The sequence below is a fragment of the Eleutherodactylus coqui genome, chromosome 5 (assembly GCF_035609145.1).
Source record: "Eleutherodactylus coqui strain aEleCoq1 chromosome 5, aEleCoq1.hap1, whole genome shotgun sequence".
Lineage (NCBI taxonomy): Eukaryota > Metazoa > Chordata > Amphibia > Anura > Eleutherodactylidae > Eleutherodactylus > Eleutherodactylus coqui.
Window position 1 is genome coordinate 194432845 of NC_089841.1, and position 22044 is coordinate 194454888.

General features: G+C 46.6%; 1 protein-coding gene and 1 long non-coding RNA gene across 2 annotated transcripts; one reads left to right on the forward strand and one right to left on the reverse strand.

The window, feature by feature from the left end:
- Positions 1–307: 307 nt before the first annotated feature.
- On the reverse strand, positions 308–21415 carry LOC136628217 (zinc finger MYM-type protein 1-like). Its single transcript, XM_066603944.1, has 3 exons — positions 21315–21415; positions 12170–12228; positions 308–7984 (listed from the first exon to the last, which is right to left on the reverse strand). Exons 2-3 carry the CDS (start codon positions 12185–12187, stop codon positions 5627–5629), a joined length of 2376 nt encoding a protein of 791 aa, XP_066460041.1. The 5' UTR covers positions 12188–12228; positions 21315–21415; the 3' UTR covers positions 308–5626.
- LOC136628218 (uncharacterized) lies at positions 13380–15876 on the forward strand. Its single transcript, XR_010792862.1, has 3 exons — positions 13380–13608; positions 13787–13960; positions 15587–15876. It is a non-coding gene; the product is annotated as an uncharacterized lncRNA (long non-coding RNA).
- Positions 21416–22044: the final 629 nt, after the last annotated feature.

The following is a 22044-nucleotide window of genomic DNA, read 5'->3' on the forward strand; positions in this document are numbered from 1 at the left end:
TGGTTACAGAAAAACGAGATTGAAGGTGCAGTGGGCAGCCCAATTCCCTGACTTCAATCCCATAGAGAACCTGTTTGGGGGTGTGGGGGTGGGGTGTCACACACACACACACACACACACACACACACACAAAATGCAGTTGGTAGACTCCATACAACACAGATGTCAAGCAGTTCTCAGAAACAAATTTTTATGGCACCAGCTATTAGTTCAGTAATTCAAAGTAAAGTAAAATCTTACACATTTTTAGTTTATACATTACATTTTTGAGTCTTTATAAAAAAAACGCTGGCACTATTCTTTTTTTTTTTTTTTTGAACAGCCAAGATTTTTTTTCTTTATTTTCTGTGAAGGATTAAACACAAAATGGAAAAATATTGTTTTGCTTTAGAAAATGGAGTGCGTAGCATTGCCACACTTTGTAATTTTTTTTTTTATTTCAAGGAAGTCTTAACAAGAAGGGGTTGTTCAAAATGAAGTACCCCATTAAAGTTGGAGGTCTGGCAGCAAGTCTAACTATTTGGCAGGCACAGATGTGTCTCCTGTACTTTTGTTTAACATATCCACAAAGATTGTCAGCCTTTAAAAAATAAAATACATGATTTAGCAATGCTCTCTCACAAGATCAATACCATGTGTGGTTTTGGCTAAACTAAAAGGGGTTTTCCAGACATATACCATCATTGGCTGGGGTCTGCCAAGAACCCTGGTGATCAGCTGATCGGGCACCCGCTGTCAGTGCCACAACACACAAGGGTATGAAGCGACAGCCTATAGCTCCACCCCCTAGAGCAGGCACTGCTCTCATTACAATAGATGTTTAAAACCATAGCATTACCTGTACTGAGTCTTAATAAGAAAATCTGCAAATTAGCAAAAAATTATTTTATATAAGACATATGGCATTACAAGTGATTACACTTAACACAATATATAACAAATTTGGAGGAGGTAAATGTCACAAAGCTTAACTTTAATGCTACACATGGTATACAATAATGAAATACCAGCAGTGGCGTGTACTTAGAAAAGCGCAGAAACATTACTGAACTGTATAGAGCATGCACTGCAGATTTACATCAGCTAGCATTTTAATATAAAAAGGTGCATATAAACAGACATAGCCAGCCACATCCTGTAATCTCATGGCGAGAAGGGGGAAAAGGGGGGAAGGGGGGGGGGGGGGGTCGCGTTTGTTCAGAATATTAGTGATGATATATATATATATATATATATATATATATATATCTCATCAATTAACAACGGTGGTTGGCGTTATTTCAGATTATGGCTGTGGGTGTCGGCTGTCAGAGATGGCCCGAGCCCACTCCATACAACACCAAACATACACTGTGCACATTCGGAATGGGTTAAAAACTGCTCCCATAAAGTCGAATTGAAAGGGACTATTAATGCTTAATGGCAAAAATATTTTTAAATTCAGTTCTTATAGAAAATAAGGGAAATATTTACATAAATATTTGTTTAAAATAAAATAGAGTAACAAGTAGACTATTCAGCAAAAGAAGACCTGTTTTTCTCTGCTGGGGCCCAGATTGCCATTACATACAAATCTTAGAAACATCTTTTTGGCAACGTCTGGATTCTTTGTAAACTCAAAAAACTCTTATAGACGGTGTATTTAAGGTGTTCCAGTGCTTTCTCCATCTTTCATGATACTTCAGGTTACCTCTAAAATATCCTTGAAGTGTACTTGTCATCCTAAACATGCAGCCCTGTCTGACAGGCAGATGTATAGTTTAGTGCCTTGAAGACTAAGTATCACTTGAATGTTATGGAGTTAAGTCCAGTGGGTGGTCTCATGCAAAGGCCGACCGCCTACCCAATGTTCATACGGAGATAGCTATCACTCAGTAAAATTGCCCTCTGGACCAAATCCAAAATGAGAAGGGATTTAGAGAATTTTAATATATTCCAAACACCATACAATAGTCTGCACAACTCCTCCTGGTTGACGCACTCCGCCTACAAAGGCATGTTCAACATGACAAGTTTAGTCTTATTTAAAACATCACAAAATAGAGTAAAAATTGTACTTTAAGAAATTTCAAATAAAAGCTTTTATGCGTTAAATTTATTGTATATAATATCTGATCAGTGAATATTTACATTTTCAATTAACAAGCAAAAACAAAAAAAATATTACCTAAAGTAGGGAGTCCTAAAGAAGGCAACTATAATAATTATGATGTGCTATGAATGTCCTATATAAATAAAAATAATTAAAAAAAAGTATTAAAGGCAGTACCACTTCAAATTCCTATTCAAAGGCATTTTCCAAGACAAAAAAACAAACAAAAATAAAATGAAAAAAATAAAAAGATTGTGCTTAAAAAAATTATAAAAAGGTAAAAAGAGAAAAAAAAAAAAAAAAAAATACTCATTTACTACAGTAGCTCTCTGTCCAGCATTTCAGTCCCCAGAACCTGGAAGAAGCTCCAGGCGGTCGTAGGTTATATGTTGTTCACGTGACCACTCAGTGGCCATGGAAAATTTATTGCTGAAGCTTGTGATTGGCAGCGCGGGTACACGGCACATGACTGCCGGCGCTTATTCCAGGTTCTGAATGGCAGGTGCCAGGATTCCAGTGCTGGACAGGAAGCTGCCAGAAAAGGCAGAGTATACATTTTTTCTCACCATTTTAAGCATTTTTTTTAAGGTCTTGGAAAACCCCTTTAGGATTAACATCCTTGAGGTGTCATTGATCAAATAGCAGTCTTGGCGCTGCTAATTCACCAATTGCTTCACACAAGACAAAATATTTTTTAATGTTTTATAGCTCTTTGCATTAAAAAGGACAAACAAATATTTCTAAAGGGTGAACAAACAAAAATAAAAATAGTCGGAATCAGATTTTTAATCTCATGGATATACCAGTAAAGGGGCTCTCACAAAGATAACATCTATCCACTGGATACAAAATGTCTACACACCCCTGTTAAAATGCCAGGTTTTTGTTGTGTTAAAAATATGTGATAAAAGAGGAACCCTTTCAGATTTCTACCTTCAATGTCACCCGTTTTCTGTACAATTCCAGTGAAAAACAAAACTAAAGTCTTTTAGGGTGGGAAAATAAAAATAAACCCTAAAATAATGTGGTTGCATAAGAATTCACACCCTCTTGTATTCCGGGATGTGGTTGTGTTCAGAATTAGCCAATCATATTTAAACTGATGTTAAACACTAGTCAGTACATACCTACTATTATTTACAGGGATTCTGATTTCCCCCATATAAAGTTCAGCTTATTTACATTTCTCTTTAGCAGATGCCAAAAAAAAAAAAAAAAAGAAGCTTACAACACATCAAAGGGATCTGAGCGCTTAAAAGGTATCAGTCAGTAGAACTGGACCAAAACATTTCCAAGGCATTACATATAACATGGAACACAGTGAAGACGGTTATCAAGAAGCAGATTAAATTTGGCACAACAGTGACATTACCAAGAACTTTGGCCCAAGCGGCTGCCAAGAGACTGACGGCAATGTTAAAGGAGCTGTAGAAACTTCTGTATTCTTCATATGTCTGGGCTGTAGGGGAGGGTGGCAAGATGGAAGCCTTTTCTAAATTATAAAAAAAAAAATCCAAGCCCCGTTACGTTTTGTCAAAACCTACACCCAAAGTATGTGGGAGAACATGTTATGCTCTGATGAGAACAAGCGTGATCTTTTTGGCCATGGAGCAGTGGTCCATCACCAATAGAACACCATACCTGCAGTGAAGGTGGTGGAGGCAGCATTAGGCTTTGGAAGTCTTCTTCTGCTACTGGAAGTGGAGATAGAGGGAATTATGAACAGTTCAATATTTGAGATGAGCGAGTATACTCGCTAAGGCTAACTATTCGAGCGAGTAGTGCCTTAGTCGAGTATCTGCCCGCTCGAGTCTAAAGATTCGGCTGCCGGCACGGGTGACAGGTAAGTTGCGGCAGTGATCGATCTCCTCTCCATTTTTCCCCGCTCTCCCCCGCCGCTTCCTGAATCTTTAGAGACGAGCGGGAGGATACTCAGCTAAGGCACTACTCGCTTGAGTAGTTAGCCTTAGCGAGTATACTCGCTCATCTCTATTTAATATATCAATCCATTTTGGCATAAAACATTAAGGTGTTTGTAAAAAGCTATGAATTTCACCTTTTACCAAAAAAATAACCCAAAGCATACCTCTAAATCAACAAAAGGTTGCGGCAGAGGAAGATTAAGGTTTTAAACTGGGCCAACCAAAGCCCAGACTTGAATACCGTTGAAAATTTGGGGGTTGACCTGAAGAGGGCGCTACACATAAGATTCCCTCGCAATCGGACAGATTTGGAGAGCATTTAAAGAACAGTGGGCAAAACTTGCAAGTCAAGATGTGCCATGCTGATAGACATCTACCCAAAAAGACTGAATGCTGTCATTAAGTCAAAGAGGACAGCAACAAATTAGTCTTAGGGTGTGCATGTTTAGGCAACATCACGATTGGTTTGTTTTTTAATTTTTCCACCTCAAGGGCTTCTTCAGACGAGACTAAGTGCAATAACACTCGCTCATGCGCAACATATTTGCGCATCAGTGTTTTTTTTGTGTGCGTGCCAAAATACTGTATTTGCGTAGTCATTGCTACTTTAGATGGGCAAGGGAATCACCCTCACCCTGATTTAAATGGCTATTAAGCAAAGGGAGGTGCTGTTTTTGCGTGTATGCGCAGTGTTTTGTACATACCTGCGCATTTGCACACCCCCATAGACTTCTATGCGTGTGCAATCAATGGATTCTAATTTCTGCATTATTACACACGCAAATACGCTCATGTGAAGAAGCCTTAAGAGATTTGTTTTTCAACGGGATTGTACAAATAGTGGGTCACATTGAAGTTGGAAATAAATCTAAAATGATTCATTCATGTTGAATTTAACATGACAAAAACATGGCATTTAAGAGGGGTGTGTAGATTTTTTTTTTAATCCACTATAGGTGATGTGTTTGATCAGTATGGGTCCGACCCCTGGGGTTCCCATTTATCAAAAGAGCCTGAGTGTCTCCGTAAAGAATGGTGGTCATGAATGCACTTTACCGCTACTTTCATTTCGACGGGACTGTTAAAGATAGCCGAGTACATAAAGCCTGGCCATCTCCAGCAGTCCTATATAAATTACAGGTGCAGTAGTGGAGACGTGACCACTGCTCCATTTATTCAGAACCCCTGTTCTTATGATCGGTGAGGGTCCCAATGGTTGGGCCTCCACTTATCCTGTGGATCACTTCGTAATCATTCGAGGTTTAACTTTCAAGACTTCCACAATTCTTAGAACAGTAGATTTAATTGGAGCTGTGTTGCAAATCCCTACAAGGTGGGGACCAGAAGCATTGCTGTACTGTAGAACTGCTAATTGGACATCTGTCTACTCATTTTAGGAATTGTGGGGGTCCCAGATGTTGGGCCTCCACAACTTAGAATGCCATATTAGAACATGGGTAGACCCCTCTAATTTGCAATTCAAATGAAAGGTCATCTGTTGAGATGTTTTTGTAACAGAACATTTAAAGGTCTTGAAAAAAGCAGCGTATATAAGCCCTTTCATGTCCAAAAACTGAAACGTCCTGACATTACAAAGTGGGCGTTTGAGCCATCAAGAGCCATGTACAAAGTTGTGTGCAATAGTTTCTAGACACAGGTTATCTAAACGGGTTTCATTCACATAGCATATCGCCACATCATTTGAGCGCGTCTCTGTGCTTGTAAACTTTAACAAAGTTTTCAGTCTTTGAAAGGGGCCACAGATCTGCTCACTTTCCATTGTGCTCACTGGAACGATAAGTAAAAGTTTTAAAAATTTACCCAACTCGTTGAAGAACTCCTTAACTTCAGGACTAACGGACTTGTAAAGGGTTACAGCTTCTGACAGAGAACTGTAGCTGTTTTTGTGAGCAAACATTTCTAACTGAACTTTTAACATGCGAACATTGAATTCTGGGTATTTAGAAAGGACTCCAAGTTTTTGCTCAATAACATTGTCAGCTTCTCCTTTGCCTGTACCAAGCAGAACATCTTCCAAAATGCAATATTCCATAAAGCCTTGTTGGAAAAACTGATTATCCAACTGGGAAACAATCGCATCAATCATTTTGAAATACTCCGTTTTAAAATAATCTTCCTTAGAAACAGCGATTGGTGGTTGTGCCGCCTCCGTACTCGTAGCGCACAACAGGCTCTGCTGTGGAATGGATAGAGGTGAGAGATTAAATTTAATAACAAAGTCTTCTGCTTGTCTTAGGAAGTCCAACACAGGAGCTTCTTGACGGACCCTCGTCAGTATCTCTTTTACCATCTTTACCTTTTTCAATGTGTTCAGCATTAGCCTGTTCTGATCGTCAAAATTAATATTGAGAATGTTCAATGACTCCAGTAGGGCCCTTGTGATGAGCAAACTCACTATGGTATGCCCTTCGATGAACTCTCGGAACAAAACATGAGCTCTTACACCAGAAACCCCTGCATGTGTTTGCATTTCTCTTAGACCTTCTATGATCAAGCCATAGTGTTGAATAATGGTATTTATCAGCGCGAGGTTAACATACCACTTGGAAGAACACAAGAGCCTTGTATGACACGCGACATTAGAAGTCACTTCGTCAAATAAAAATTTAAACTTTGATGTTTTGCTAAATAATTTGCACAGATCATTTACAGAATATAAAGCCTGCTGCAAAATCGGACTTGCATGGCTGGCATTTCTCGCTAAAGAACTAGTGCAAGGAGCTCCGCAATGGACAAATCTGGCCAAAGGTTGTTTCTGTTTCAGCAAAGCTTGCGACTCTATAAAGGAAGGAGAAGTGACAGACGATCCCTCAAATGCAATTCCTCTTAGAAGATCAATAGGCAAAGAATGTCGATCTAGAATATCTAAGATAAGATTTGCAGCCGAAGTACCAGTGTCCTCCATTGGATCTAAAAACCCAATAAATTCCTCTTGAGGATGCATGTCTGAATCCAAGTATCGCAAGAAGAGGCACAGCTGATGCGACTCAACATTTTGAATGCTGTCTATTAGTATAGAGTAATACATCGAGCCTTGATTTACTTCCCTGGTGATCAATGATGTGATCTCAACGCTCATTAAGCCAATAATCTCATGTTGGATTTCTGGGCTGGTGAAATTTTGATTAGTCATAAGCCAGTATTTGAAGACATCATTGTCTTGACCCAAAAACTTCAGAAGTTCAAACAAACTCTCTTCAATTGACTCATGAGTTTGAAACGTGTGACCTCTATGAATCAAGAACCTAACTGAAGAAATCAGTTTGTTCAAGCAAAGAGTTGGAATAGCTTGTCTAACTTTTCTTTGTTGTTCTAAAGCCGCTTCTCTTTTCTGATTCTGTAAGGCATGCATTAATTTCCAAGTGGCAAACTCATGGCTTTTAGACTTTTGGTGAGAACCAAACTTTTCCCGAGCCTTTTTCCAATTGGAAAACCCTACAGCTGTAAATACAGAATCTCTTCTTCTGGTGGAGCCCAGGAGACCCATGGTCTCAGCTTTCCCACATGTAAAACAAAGAACACCTTTTAGCTGGGGATTGTAATGAAGCCATGGGAAATCAGTATACCAAGCACTCTGGAACCTTAGTTTCCTGGTTCCAAAACACTGTGGGGGGACAAGTTCAGCCGATGGCTGAAATGGCTTATCGACGTCAAAAAATTTTGTTGTGTTTTCATCTATCGGGCAATGATAATTTGTGTTGGAATCTAACACTTCTTCGGCAAAAGCATTCAAGCTTATATCAGCATCATGGGAATGGCTGCTTGACTGTGTACCATCATCGCTGTACAGACCAAAACCTTTCAACCAAGCCTCTTCACAGCAGTCCGTTTCATCTTCATCTTTGATTTCCTTCTTAATTATGTCCATATTAACGGGGCAAAATCTTTTTTCTTCCATGGCAATTAAATCATCGTCATGTGGACGTTTAAAGGATGGATAGACAGAATCCTGAAAAATAAGCACAAACATTGTCAAGCTTTTTTCTTTGCCTGCTATGGCAATAACTGCCAAAAATAAGTTTGTGAATATCAGCACGCTGATCAGTAAAAACTGTAGCAGCTCAAGTAGCAACTTTGTGCACAATTTCCTATCTTCTTACAAGTCCTAGAAACATCCTGGTGCTCAGTACCCCCTCGTTCTTACGATGAAGGGGAAGGACTGCGCTCTTCTGCCTCCTGTTGACAACGTCATCTCGTCACTGAGTACAACTACCAGCAGAGAAGCTACGGGCATATCATTTATTAATTAGTGTTGCCAGAACCTTCTCCCATTATATCTTCTTACAGTTTTATGATAAAATAGAAGTGACTCGAATGCACAATTTTATGTAATGTTTAAATGTGTTCTAAAAACACAGTTTTTGGTGTCATGCAGTATAAGCACAATTCATGTAAACTCAAAGTGCTTTTTGAGACGCCCTCATAGATTAAATTATTAGTGTATTATTCATTAAGGCTCATTCTGATGGCACATATTCCCCACTCCAAGTGCTGTCCATGTTCTTTTGTGGATAGCACTTGACTGATTCTAGTCAATTGGGCCGCTGTGTTTAAGCGAAAAAAAAAAAAAATATACAAAACATAAACAAAGTAGAAAAGGGCCTCAAATAGTCCGTGGATCTTGCGAAAGAACTGAGGAGGTGAAGGGTTTTCCCGCCTTTATAGAGATCTGGGAAGTTGTTGTTTGCTGTCCAGATTGGAGGTGGGCTCTCGGAAAACCAATTACTGGTAAGTAATCTTGCTGTTTTACGCTCTACAATCAGTAGCTCAGGATGCACATGGGGTGACCCTGAGTCCACAGAACAAAACATGCATCAAAAACGGCACCACTTGGAGCAGATGTTCACATGTAATTTGCTATGGAATTCAACCCCTCATAATTTATATACTGCGGAATGAAGCTTTGTATGGCCAATTCCGCAGCGGATATTTTTCACAGCTACAGGAAATACCGTGAATTATCCGTAGGTACGCACATCCACAGCAAATCCAACCTACGTGGACATACTCTAAAGGGCTTATCTGTGGTCAGTATAGAAGGTTATACAGTGATACCGTGGGTTAACTTCCCTGAAAATCATCCCTAGCTCATTTTACATTAGCTAATAATAGGCTAATTAGCTCAATTTGCATGTATTTAGAGAACAGCGGGAGGTCTGTTCTCTAAATACATCAGCTTTGCTTTGCAGCGGGCTGCCAGCTGCACACAATGCTATCAGCGCTGTCCGTGAAGAACACAGCATGCTGTCCCTCTTATTGGGGACGATGATTTTATGCTGACTTAAAGTCAGTGATAAATTAAGAGTGCAAGGCAAGTGCACGATGGGCGCGCATTTACACACAACGACTATTGCTCAAAAGCCGCTGCTTGGATGAATTTTGAGTGATAATTGTTGCGTGTAAATCAGCCTTAAGACTGGGTTCACACAGGCCGCAGCAAAAACCGCGAGATTTCCGCCGGGAGAACTTTTCCGTTGCGGCCGGCGCTCCCATAGAGGAGAGCTCGGCCGCGACGTAAATAAAAAAAAAGTAAATAGACATGCTGCTTCTTTTGAAGCCGCGGCTGCGGCGGCCGCGGCTTCTCTTGAAGCCGCGGCTGCGGCGGCCGCAGCCGCGGTTTCAGCCGGATTTACCGCAGCGGATTAGCCGTCCCGTGTGGACGAGGTTTCTGAGAAATCTCGTCCACATGGCTGGCTAATCCCGAGATTAGCGGCCACAGGCGGATCTGCTGCAGCAAAACCGCGGCAAATCCGCCATGTGTGAACCCAGCCTAAGACTGCGTTGCACTGATAATAGTGGCATGGTTTTTGTAAAGAAGCAAGCCTATTTTTCCAATTTTGGAGGACCCTTCTAGGACACTTTTTTTTTTTATTCTCACCTCCACTTTTGCACTCTTCTAAAGCTAAAACTTTTTAATTTCTCCACTGACATAGCCATATGAGGGCCTGTTTGTGTGGGGAGCTGTACTTTAATTGGTATCATTTTCAAGCTGCATGCTGACTGCAAACTCTAAGGCCTCATGTCCACGGGCAAAAGAAGAATTAAAATCCGCAGCGGATTTTAACTCTTCTCCTGCCCGCGGATCCGCATCCCATAGCATTGACCACCCGCGGGTAGATAAATACCCGCGGATGGTCTATAAAAGTGATTTTAAAAAAATAGAGCATGAAAAAATCTGGACCATGCTCCATTTTCGTGCGGGTCTCCCGCGGGGACGGCTCCCGCGGGCTTCTATTGAAGCCTATGGAAGCCGTCCGGATCCGCGGGAGACTAAAATCGGAATTTACTCACCCGCTCCCGATCTTCCCTTTACCGCGGCTTCATCTTCTCTCCGTCGCGGCCGGATCTTTTGTCTTCGGGCCGGCGCACGCGCGGGGCACGCAACCGACGTGCCCTGCGCATCCGCCGGGCCGAAGAAAGAAGATCCGGCCGTGACGGAGAGAAGATGAAGCCGCGGCGAAGGGAAAATCCGTAGCGGGCGAGAGGTGAGTTAATTCTTATTTTTATGCCTCATGTCCGCGGGGCAGGAGGAACCCGCTACGGATTCTACATGGAGAATCCGGAGCGGGCCTGATTTTTTCCGTGGACATGAGGCCTAAGAAGTAAGCTCAGGGCCGCCTGAGGTGCTAATTGGATGCTATACAAAAACGTGCCACATTAGACTCATGTGAAAGGGACAATGCTGCAAGACAGAAGTTTTGCAGTACCTTCCACAAGCAACTAAATGGTCAATTTTCCAAGTGGGAGACAAAAAAAAAAACTTTTCATAAACTGTTGAAAAATAGAAAAAATATTTAGAGATGAAAGAAATACCACTTTCCCCATAAAAAGGGTTTGATCAGAAGTTGTAGTGTAGTTTATTAGTGATCACATGATCTAATTTTCAAGTTTCCGAAGGATCAGAAAAAAAAAATAATAAACTTTCCCTACAAGACTCTTTATTCTGGAATTTTTTTTTTTTCAATTATGTATCGCCACTTGCGCCAGTTTACACAAAAAAAAGAAATAGAAATATATATTTCTTGGTGTGTAAACTTATGTGCTTGATAAAGGCCGTCTGTAAGGCTGAAGCGCTTTGCATATTAAGAAATAAATCGCTACCTTGGAATTTTAAGAAAACATCTTCACTATTTGCTTCATGCTAAATGCGAACTGGGATTAAGGCACCCCTACGAAGTAAATTGTCTTTACTCTCGCTATTATCCATACCACTAGAGCATCAGGGGCTTTTTCTTTCTGCTCAGTATTGTTTCTTGTTTCTCTGGTACATTATACCTAGAGCCCCCCTCTCCCCCCCTCCCCCCGTGACGCTCTCCCTTAGGGATGTTTTACCAGGACCAGTGTGAATTGGATCTTCACTACGATTTGATGTAATCTGCCTACTAGGATTATTAGACGTATCCGGATCCCCAAAGGGTCCTGTCACTCCTGGGGTCAGTCCACACTGTTGTTTCTTCACCTCTCTACTATATTTTCTTACTTTACCTTTGGAGCGCTATTAATCTGATCTTCTCGTTTATTTAACTACAAAATAGGAATGTTATGAGCCGGGGAATGTGGCAATGAAAATACAATACAGTGCTGGTTGGTAACGGAAACACTGCACCGCATGGTTGGAGGACCACATGACACGCTATAAGGCATTTATATAGGTGGACCAATAAGCAGTGTGTTGGAGAGCGGCTCCCGCTACACTAACCAGCACCTTTGGCTCAGCTATGTCTGCTTCACCAACCTGTGGCCGGCCACCTGCTGCACTCAGTGCCCACATTGAAGCCCTGTACAGGGATGTGGGCAGTACCACACCTAGGATGGGGTGCCCAGCGGCTCCTACTGCATACAGTGGGGCACCACGAAAAAGTGACCTCCACGTTGGTTCTCCCGTGTATTCAAAAGAGCTGACGCCTCTGCATTACAATTATTATCGTCAATCCCTCTGAAAACACACACACACACATCCTGGGATTCACTTTCTGTTACAGTCCCCGTCCTGGCTCAGGCTACCAGTATGTAATAACCAGGTCATGTGCCTGACCGCAGGAAGAGACACAGCCTGTACCTATGGAAGAGCTGAAGGACAAAGATAGAGAGCCGACCACACAGCCGTACACCAGACTAACCGCACGTTACTTACAGAGGTCCCGGCCTCCATGGCCCGAATATACCGCCGTCCTCAAAGCTACAGCACCACGACTTCCGAGGGCATATTAACACATTCTGCCGCAGTTCTACAGCGCGGCCGATTCAGCCAATCAGCTGGCTGGAATCGGCACCACGTGACACAGCGGCGTGCCCGCGCATTGCCGTGCACGATGAGCTGTGCCCGCGCGTCACGTGGGCTGTGACGTCACCGTGCCTTGCATTTGCCCGCGGATTTTGAACAGTATTGATCTACGGAGGAAGCAAGCTGATGGTTGGAGCCTTTTCCCCAATTTACAAGATGGGAGAGTAAGATTTGTGCGCTACGTGTGGTGAGTACCCACCTGAGATTTGTGCGCTACGCTGTGCGCTACGTGTGGAGACGCGGTTACCTGAGATTTGTGCGCCGTGCGCTACGCTGTGCGCTACGTGTGGAGACGCGGTTACCTGAGATTTGTGCGCCGTGCGCTACGCTGTGCGCTACGTGTGGAGACGTGGTTACCTGAGATTTGTGCGCTACGCTGTGCGCTACGTGTGGAGACGCGGTTACCTGAGATTTGTGCGCCGTGCGCTACGTGTGGAGACGCGGTTACCTGAGATTCGTGCGCCATGCGCTACGCTGTGCGCTACGTGTGGAGACGCGGTTACCTGAGATTTGTGCGCCGTGCGCTACGCTGTGCGCTACGTGTGGAGACGCGGTTACCTGAGATTCGTGCGCCGTGCGCTACGCTGTGCGCTACGTGTGGAGACGCGGTTACCTGAGATTTGTGCGCCGTGCGCTACGCTGTGCGCTACGTGTGGAGACGCGGTTACCTGAGATTCATGCGCCGTGCGCTACGCTGTGCGCTACGTGTGGAGACGCGGTTACCTGAGATTCGTACGCTGTGCGCTACGTGTGGAGACGCGGTTACCTGAGATTTGTGCGCTACGCTGTGCGCTACGTGTGGAGACGCGGTTACCTGAGATTTGTGCGCTGTGCGCTACGTGTGGAGACGCGGTCACCTGAGATTTGTGCGCCGTGCGCTACGCTGTGCGCTACATGTGGAGACGCGGTCACCTGAGATTTGTGCGCCGTGCGCTACGTGTGGAGACGCGGTTACCTGAGATTTGTGCGCTACGCTGTGCGCTACGCGTGGAGACGCGGTTACCTGAGATTTGTGCGCCGTGCGCTCCGCTGTGCGCTATGTGTGGAGACACGGTTACCTGAGATTTGTGCGCCGTGCGCTACGTGTGGAGACAACACCCAAGATTTGTGCGCTACGTGTGGTGAGTACGTCACCTGAGATTTGCGCGACGCCACCTGGCGCAACCTGTCTTTTTTTGCAGATTTGTGCGCCTTATTGCAAAATTACGTGTGGAGAGGATCCTGACGTTTGAACGCGTTTCGAGAAGAATTTCGCTTCGCTCGGACACCACCTGACATCACTCAGCGAGGTAAGCTGCTGCATCTGCCCAAATTTTCATCGCTTGCATCTGCTGATATGCGCATATTTGCAGGTTTTCGCGTGCATCTGCTGATATGCGCATACTTGGCGCATATTTGCTGGTTTTCTCCTGCATCACCTGATATGTGCATATTTGCATGTGGTGATATGCTCTCCGTTTTCCACAGGACGACTCGTGTGGAGAGGAACCTGACATTTGGCTGCGTTTTGTACAACGTACGGAACCGGAGATTGGCGTTTTAGGTGCTGATCTCACATTTGCCCCCCGCCTTTTGGAGAGGACGACTCTTCTGGAGAGGAATTTCGCTTCGCTAGGACACCACCTGACGTCACTCGGTGAGGTAAGCTGCTGCATCTGCCACATTTTTCATTGCTTGCATCTGCTCATATGTACATGCATGCCTGTATGCGTACATGCATGCCTGTATGCGTACATGCATGCCTGTATGCGTGCATGCATGCCTGTATGCGTGCATGCATGCCTGTATGCGTGCGTGCATGCATGCCTGTGTGCGTGCGTGCATGCATGCCTGTATGCGTACACGCATTCATGCCTGTATGCGTACACGCATTCATGCCTGTATGCGTACACGCATTCATGCCTGTATGCGTGCGTGCATGCATGCCTGTATGCGTGCGTGCATGCATGCCTGTATGCGTACACGCATGCATGCCTGTATGCGTACACGCATTCATGCCTGTATGCGTGCGTGCATGCATGCCTGTATGCGTACACGCATTCATGCCTGTATGCGTGCGTGCATGCATGCCTGTATGCGTGCGTGCATGCATGCCTGTATGCGTGCGTGCATGCATGCCTGTATGCGTGCGTGCATGCATGCCTGTATGCGTGCGTGCATGCATGCCTGTATGCGTACACGCATGCATGCCTGTATGCGTACACGCATTCATGCCTGTATGCGTGCATTCATGCCTGTATGCGTGCATTCATGCCTGTATGCGTGCATTCATGCCTGTATGCGTGCGTGTATGCGTGCGTGCATGCCTGTATGCGTGCGTGCATGCCTGTATGCGTGCGTGCATGCCTGTATGCGTGCGTGCGTGCCTGTATGCGTGCGTGCGTGCCTGTATGCGTGCGTGCGTGCCTGTATGCGTGCGTGCGTGCCTGTATGCGTGCGTGCGTGCATGCCTGTATGCGTGCGTGCCTGTATGCGTGCGTGCATGCCTGTATGCGTGCGTGCGTGCCTGTATGCGTGCGTGCGTGCCTGTATGCGTGCATGCGTGCCTGTATGCGTGCGTGCATGCCTGTATGCGTGCGTGCGTGCATGCCTGTATGCGTGCATGCCTGTATGCGTGCGTGCGTGCATGCCTGTATGCGTGCGTGCATGCCTGTATGCGTGCGTGCGTGCGTGCCTGTGTGCGTGCGTGTGTGCCTGCGTGCGTGCGTGCCTGTGTGCGTGCGTGCGTGCCTGTGTGCGTGCGTGCATGCCTGTGTGCGTACACGCGTTCATGCCTGTATGCGTGCATGCATGCCTGTATGCGTACACGCATTCATGCCTGTATGCGTGCATGCATGCCTGTATGCGTGCATGCATGCCTGTATGCGTACACGCATGCCTGTATGCGTACGTGCGTGCATGCCTGTATGCGTACATGCCTGTGTGCATGCCTGTATGCGTATATGCGTACATGCCTGTATGCGTACGTGCGTGCTTGTATGCGTACGTGCGTGCCTGTGTGCGTGCGTGCATGCGTGCCTGTATGCATGCGTGCCTGTATGCATGCATGCCTGTATGCGTGCGTGCGTGTATGTATACGTGCGTGCATGCGTGTATACCTGTGTGTGTATACATGCGTGCGTGCGTGCATGCCTGTATGTATGTATGTCTAATTCTTCTGTCCAGGTTGGGGGAGTAGTGGTCATTGTAAGTGGGTTGAGCGGATCTAGGAATCAGTAATAATGGTGGGATGTGACTGTTAACCTGCTGATTTCTCATTTCCTGCAGATCTGACGTCCTTGAGAACGGGAAGGCTGGCGGACAGTGAAGAGACCCTCGACGTTCAGCAATCTTGAAACCCTTCTTTTTATGAACTGTTTTTTCCCAGTGACGCCCTTTTTTTTTTAATACGTTTTAAAAAAAAAAAAGAATTATGACGCAGGATCCTGAAAAACTGCGCAATATTTTACTGCAATGCAGTAAACAGAAAAGACCCATAAACACAGCCGCCTTTGGTCTAGATAACGGAATGAACCTTGTTGTAACATCCACACTAGCAATAAATTATAAAATCTGAATTGGGTGGAGTCTGTCGTGTTTTGACTATACGTTGCAGTTGGCGGTGTGCCCTGTCCTGCTCCTGATGCAGTTGGCGGTGTGCCCTGTCCTGCTCCTGATGCAGTTGGCGGTGTGCCCTGTCCTGCTCCTGATGCAGTTGGCGGTGTGCCCTGTCCTGCTCCTGATGCAGTTGGCGGTGTGCCCTGTCCTGCTCCTGATGCAGTTGGCGGTGTGCCCTGTCCTGCTCCTGATGCAGTTGGCGGTGTGCCCTGTCCTGCTCCTGATGCAGTTGGCGGTGTGCCCTGTCCTGCTCCTGATGCAGTTGGCGGTGTGCCCTGTCCTGCTCCTGATGCAGTTGGCGGTGTGCCCTGTCCTGCTCCTGATGCAGTTGGCGGTGTCTGTTATGTGGCATGTGTATGACTCCTGTTCTGTGGTGTGGCTCCTCGGATCTGCTAGGGCCCAGTTCTTAAGATCGCTGGGCCGCCCTCTTACTCGGCTGATGTCCCCGCTTAGGTAGGGCCACTGTCATCCCCCCTGTAGCACAGGTTTGGGTGTCTGGATACTGTGTGACTCTCCTGTGTTCCCTGTGTGCGTGTATACTACTAGACTACCACTCCTTTAGTCACGATCGTGTGGGCCCTCTGCTTTATCTGCTCACACGATTGTAACAGTCTGTTCAGAAAGCCACTGACTACTCCTTTCTTTTTGGGCCCAGTGGTGCATACAGACATAACATTAGGGCCACAATGTGTATACTTGTGAACACGAGACAAAACGGGTATCCATTTCGGAGGTTCAATCCTCCTTTTGATGTGCAATATAGAAAAAAAAAGGTCTTGAAAAGGACATGTTTTCTAAAAATTAAATATTATTTGGTCCCCTAAATTGCATTAATTCCTAAAAATAAATGTGGGGCCAAAATACTCCTGACCCTCTCAGAGAATACATTAAGGCCTCATGTCCACGGGGAAAATCAGGCCCGCTCCGGATTCTCCATGTAGAATCCGTAGCGGGTCCCTCCTGCCCCGCAGACATGAGCGCTGAAAATAACAATAAATCAGAATAAACTCACCTCCCATCCGCTCCGTTTCTTCTCTTCGCCGCGGCGCCATCTTCTCTGTCGCGGCCGGATCATTTTGCTTTGGCCCGGCGCATGTGCGGGGCACGTCACCGACGTCATCATGCACATCCGCTGAGCTGAAGAAAGAAGATCCGGCCGCGACGAGAGAAGATGACGCCGCAGCGAAGGAAGTATCCGGAGCGTGTGAGAGGTAAGTTAATTCTGATTTATTGTTATTTTCAGCGCTCATGTCCGCGGGGCAGGAGGGACCCGCTGCAGATTCTCCCTGGAGAATCCGGAGCGGGCCTGATTTTCCCCGTAGACATGAGGCCTAAGGCCTCATGTCCACGGGCAAAATATGATTTAAGATCCGCAGCGGATCTCCCGCATGCGGATCCGCACCCCATAGGGATGCATTGACCACCCGCGGGTAGATAAATACCCGCGGATCGTCAATAAAAGGGATTTTAAAAAAAATGGAGCATGGAAAAATCTGGACCATGCTCCATTTTCGTGCGGGTCTCCCGCGGGGTCGGCTCCCGCGGGCTTCTATTGAAGCCTATGGAAGCCGTCCGGATCCGCGGGAGACCTAAAATAGGAATTTAAAGTATTTACCATCCGTAGCGGGCGGGGAAGGTCAGCTGTTCCTCACGGCCGCATCTTCCTTGCTTCGGCTCGGCGGATGTGCCCGGCGCATGCGCGCGGCACGTCGACGACGTGCCGGCGACGTGCCGCCGGCGTCAGGAATTCATCCGCCGGCCGAAAATGAAGATCCGGCCGTGAGGAACAGCTGACCTTCCCGGTCCGCTACGGATGGTAAATACTTTTAAATTGCTATTTTCGGCGCTCATGTCCGCGGGGCAGGAGGGACCCGCTGCAGATTCTACATGGAGAATCTGCAGCGGATCTGATTTTCCCCGTGGACATGAGGCCTAAGTGTTCCTCTAAATTCTGAAAAGAAATGTTAAATTTGTACGTCTCCTAAATGGAAAAAATAAATTTACAAAGGTTTTAAACCGTGCATCCAGAATAAAGTGAACAGATGGAAATCTATATGTTCGCACAGATTTGTACAGTATGTTGGCACTTATTTTATATGACATTTGACAATGTGAAAAAATGAAAATTCAAAATTGTGCAAAGTAGCAATTTTAATAAATATACACAACTTTTAACAGTCCTTTTTTACTACCTAACAGAAGTACAACAAGGGGAAGAAAACAATGTCACAGTCACTTGGATATGCAAAACCTTTACGGACTTATGATATGTCAAGTGACACATGTAAAGTTCCAAATTTTCGGCCTGTCACTAAGGCGCAAACAGGCTTGTTCTCTAAGGGGATAAATAGCTTAGTGTATAAACTGTGAACCGACTAACGAGGGACAGTGAGCAGCATCACATGCATCGTACTGCTCCATCAGATCCTGATGATGGATTTCCATAGCAGGTGATGGGCCATTTCCAGCTTTTAAGCGTCCTCCGGAGCCAACATCTGGGAACTTCTGGCTCTCTGGTGATTCAACTCTGCGGTTGCGAGTACCGTAAACGGTTACCACAGTGCAAGATTCTGACCAAAACGTATCAGCTGACCTATAACGAGGAAGAAAAAAACTATTAACCCTGCCTGCAATTGGCTCCATTCCGTGGGTTTTCATAGTTATTGCACTGTCCCTGCTTTTCTTCACTCCTACTTTAATAGATAAAGACATCTTATTTGGACAATTGGTATGTTTCTCCGAAGGTTTGTTCAGTTAGTGCAGATTAGGTGCAGTATTGTCATGGCACCTGTACGTGTGCTAAAAAAAGGAATTAAATGCTCAAATCTAATGTTATGTCTTTTTCGGCCAATAAGACGAATTTAACACAGCAAGTGTGTGTGTGTGTGTGTGAGAGAGAGGGGGTGGCTGAGTAAGTGGGTGAGCATACATGCATATATACATACATACATGCATGTACGCATAAGGCACGCACGCATACAGGCAGGCACGCATACAGGCAGGCACGCATACAGGCACGTACGCATACAGGCACGCACGCATACAGGCACGCACGCATGTACGCATACAGGCACGCACGCATGTACGCATACAGGCATGCACGCATGTACGCATACAGGCATGCACGCATGTACGCATACAGGCACGCATAGAGGCATGCACACATGTACGCATACAGGCATGCACGCATATACGCATACAGGCATGCACGCATACAGGCATGCACGCATATACGCATACAGGCATGCACGCATATACGCATACAGGCATGCACGCATATACGCATACAGGCATGCACGCATGTACGCATACAGGCATGCACGCATATACGCATACAGGCATGCACGCATATACGCATACAGGCATGCACGCATATACGCATACAGGCATGCACACATGTACGCATACAGGCATGCACGCATACACGCATGTACGCATACAGGCATGCACGCATGTACGCATACAGGCATGCACGCATACAGGCAGGCACGCATGTACGCATACAGGCAGGCACGCATGTACGCATACACGCATGTACGCATACAGGCAGGCATGCATGTACATATGAGCAGATGCAAGCAATGAAAAATGTGGCAGATGCAGCAGCTTACCTCGCTGAGTGACGTAAGGGGTTGTCCGAGCGAAGCGAAATTCCTCTCCAGAAGAGTCGTCCTCTCCAAAAGGCGGGGGGCAAATGTGAGATCAGCACCTAAAACGCTAATCTCCGGTTCCGTACGTTGTACAAAACGCAGCCAAATGTCAGGTTCCTCTCCACACGAGTCGTCCTGTGGAAAACGGAGAGCATATCACCACATGCAAGCGAAAACCTGCAAATATGCGCATATCAGCAGATGCAAGCGAAAACCTGCAAATATGCGCCAAATATGCGCATATGAGCAGATGCAGCAGCTTACCTCGCTGAGTGATGTCAGGTGGTGTCCGAGCGAAGCGAAATTCTTCTCGAAACGCGTCCAAACGTCAGGATCCTCTCCACACGTAATTTTGCAATAAGGCGCACAAATCTGCAAAAAAAGACAGGTTGCAAATCTTGGGTGTTGTCTCCACACGTAGCGCACAGCGCACAAATCTCAGGTGACGTACTCACCACACGTAGCGCACAAATCTTGGGTGTTGTCTCCACACGTAGCGCACGGCGCACAAATCTCAGGTAACCGCGTCTCCACACGTAGCGCACAGCGTAGCGCACGGCGCACAAATCTCAGGTGACCGCGTCTCCACACGTAGCGCACAGCGTAGCGCACGGCGCACAAATCTCAGGTGACCGCGTCTCCACACGTAGCGCACAGCGTAGCGCACAGCGCATTAATCTCAGGTAACCGCGTCTCCACACGTAGCGCACAGCGTAGCGCACGGCGCATTAATCTCAGGTAACCGCCTCTCCACACGTAGCGCACAGCGTAGCGCACGGCGCATTAATCTCAGGTAACCGCGTCTCCACACGTAGCGCACAGCGTAGCGCACAGCGCAGAAATCTCAGGTAACCGCGTCTCCACACGTAGCGCACGGCGCACAAATCTCAGGTGACCGCGTCTCCACACGTAGCGCACAGCGCACAAATCTCAGGTAACCGCGTCTCCACACGTAGCGCACAGCGTAGCGCACGGCGCATTAATCTCAGGTAACCGCATCTCCACACGTAGCGCACAGCGTAGCGCACGGCGCACAAATCTCAGGTAACCGCGTCTCCACACGTAGCGCACGGCGCACAAATCTCAGGTAACCGCGTCTCCACACGTAGCGCACAGCGTAGCGCACGGCGCACAAATCTCAGGTAACCGCGTCTCCACACGTAGCGCACGGCGCATTAATCTCAGGTAACCGCGTCTCCACACGTAGCGCACAGCGTAGCGCACGGCGCACAAATCTCAGGTAACCGCGTCTCCACACGTAGCGCACAAATCTCAGGTAACCGCGTCTCCACACGTAGCGCACGGCGCACAAATCTCAGGTAACCGCGTCTCCACACGTAGCGCACAGCGTAGCGCACGGCGCACAAATCTCAGGTAACCGCGTCTCCACATGTAGCGCGTAGCGCACGGCGCACAAATCTCAGGTAACCGCGTCTCCACACGTAGCGCACAGCGCACAAATCTCAGGTGGGTACTCACCACACGTAGAGCACAAATCTTACTCTCCCATCTTGTAAATTGGGGAAAAGGCTCCAACCATCAGCTTGCTTCCTCCGTAGATCAATACTGTTCAAAATCCGCGGGCAAATGCAAGGCACGGTGACGTCACAGCCCACGTGACGCGCGGGCACAGCTCATCGTGCACGGCAATGCGCGGGCACGCCGCTGTGTCACGTGGTGCCGATTCCAGCCAGCTGATTGGCTGAATCGGCCGCGCTGTAGAACTGCGGCAGAATGTGTTAATATGCCTTCCGAGGGCTGGAAGCTAGATACTAGTGGGAAAAGGACCTGTGATGACGTCAGGAACATGTGATCAGTCACATGTGTGGGAGGAGTCAGACTCCAGGCTCTGCTGCCATAGGCGTTCCATGAACTTCCTCTTGGCTTCTATGAAAAGGAGTGGATAGTAAATGCAACAGGGCTAAAGGACCTGTGATGATGTCATGGACATGTGATCAGTCACGTGGGAGAGATTCTCCTGTACTGCTGGAGGAGGTCCTTGTAAAACACAATTGTACTGCGTGCTTACACACACAGCTCTGCAGCGCCTCCTTACATACTGAGCCCTCCCACTATGCTTTATATACACAGCTCTGCACCACCTCCTTACATACTGAGCCCTCCCACTATGCTTTACACACAGCTCTGCAGCGCCTCCTTACATACTGAGCCCTCCACCGTATGCTTTACACACAGCTCTGCAGCACCTCCTTACATACTGAGCCCTCCCACTATGCTTTATATACACAGCTCTGCACCACCTCCTTACATACTGAGCCCTCCCACTATGCTTTACACACAGCTCTGCAGCGCCTCCTTACATACTGAGCCCTCCCACTATGCTTTATATACACAGCTCTGCACCACCTCCTTACATACCGAGCCCTCCCACTATGCTTTATATACACAGCTCTGCAGCACCTCCTTACATACTGAGCCCTCCCACTATGCTTTATATACACAGCTCTGCACCACCTC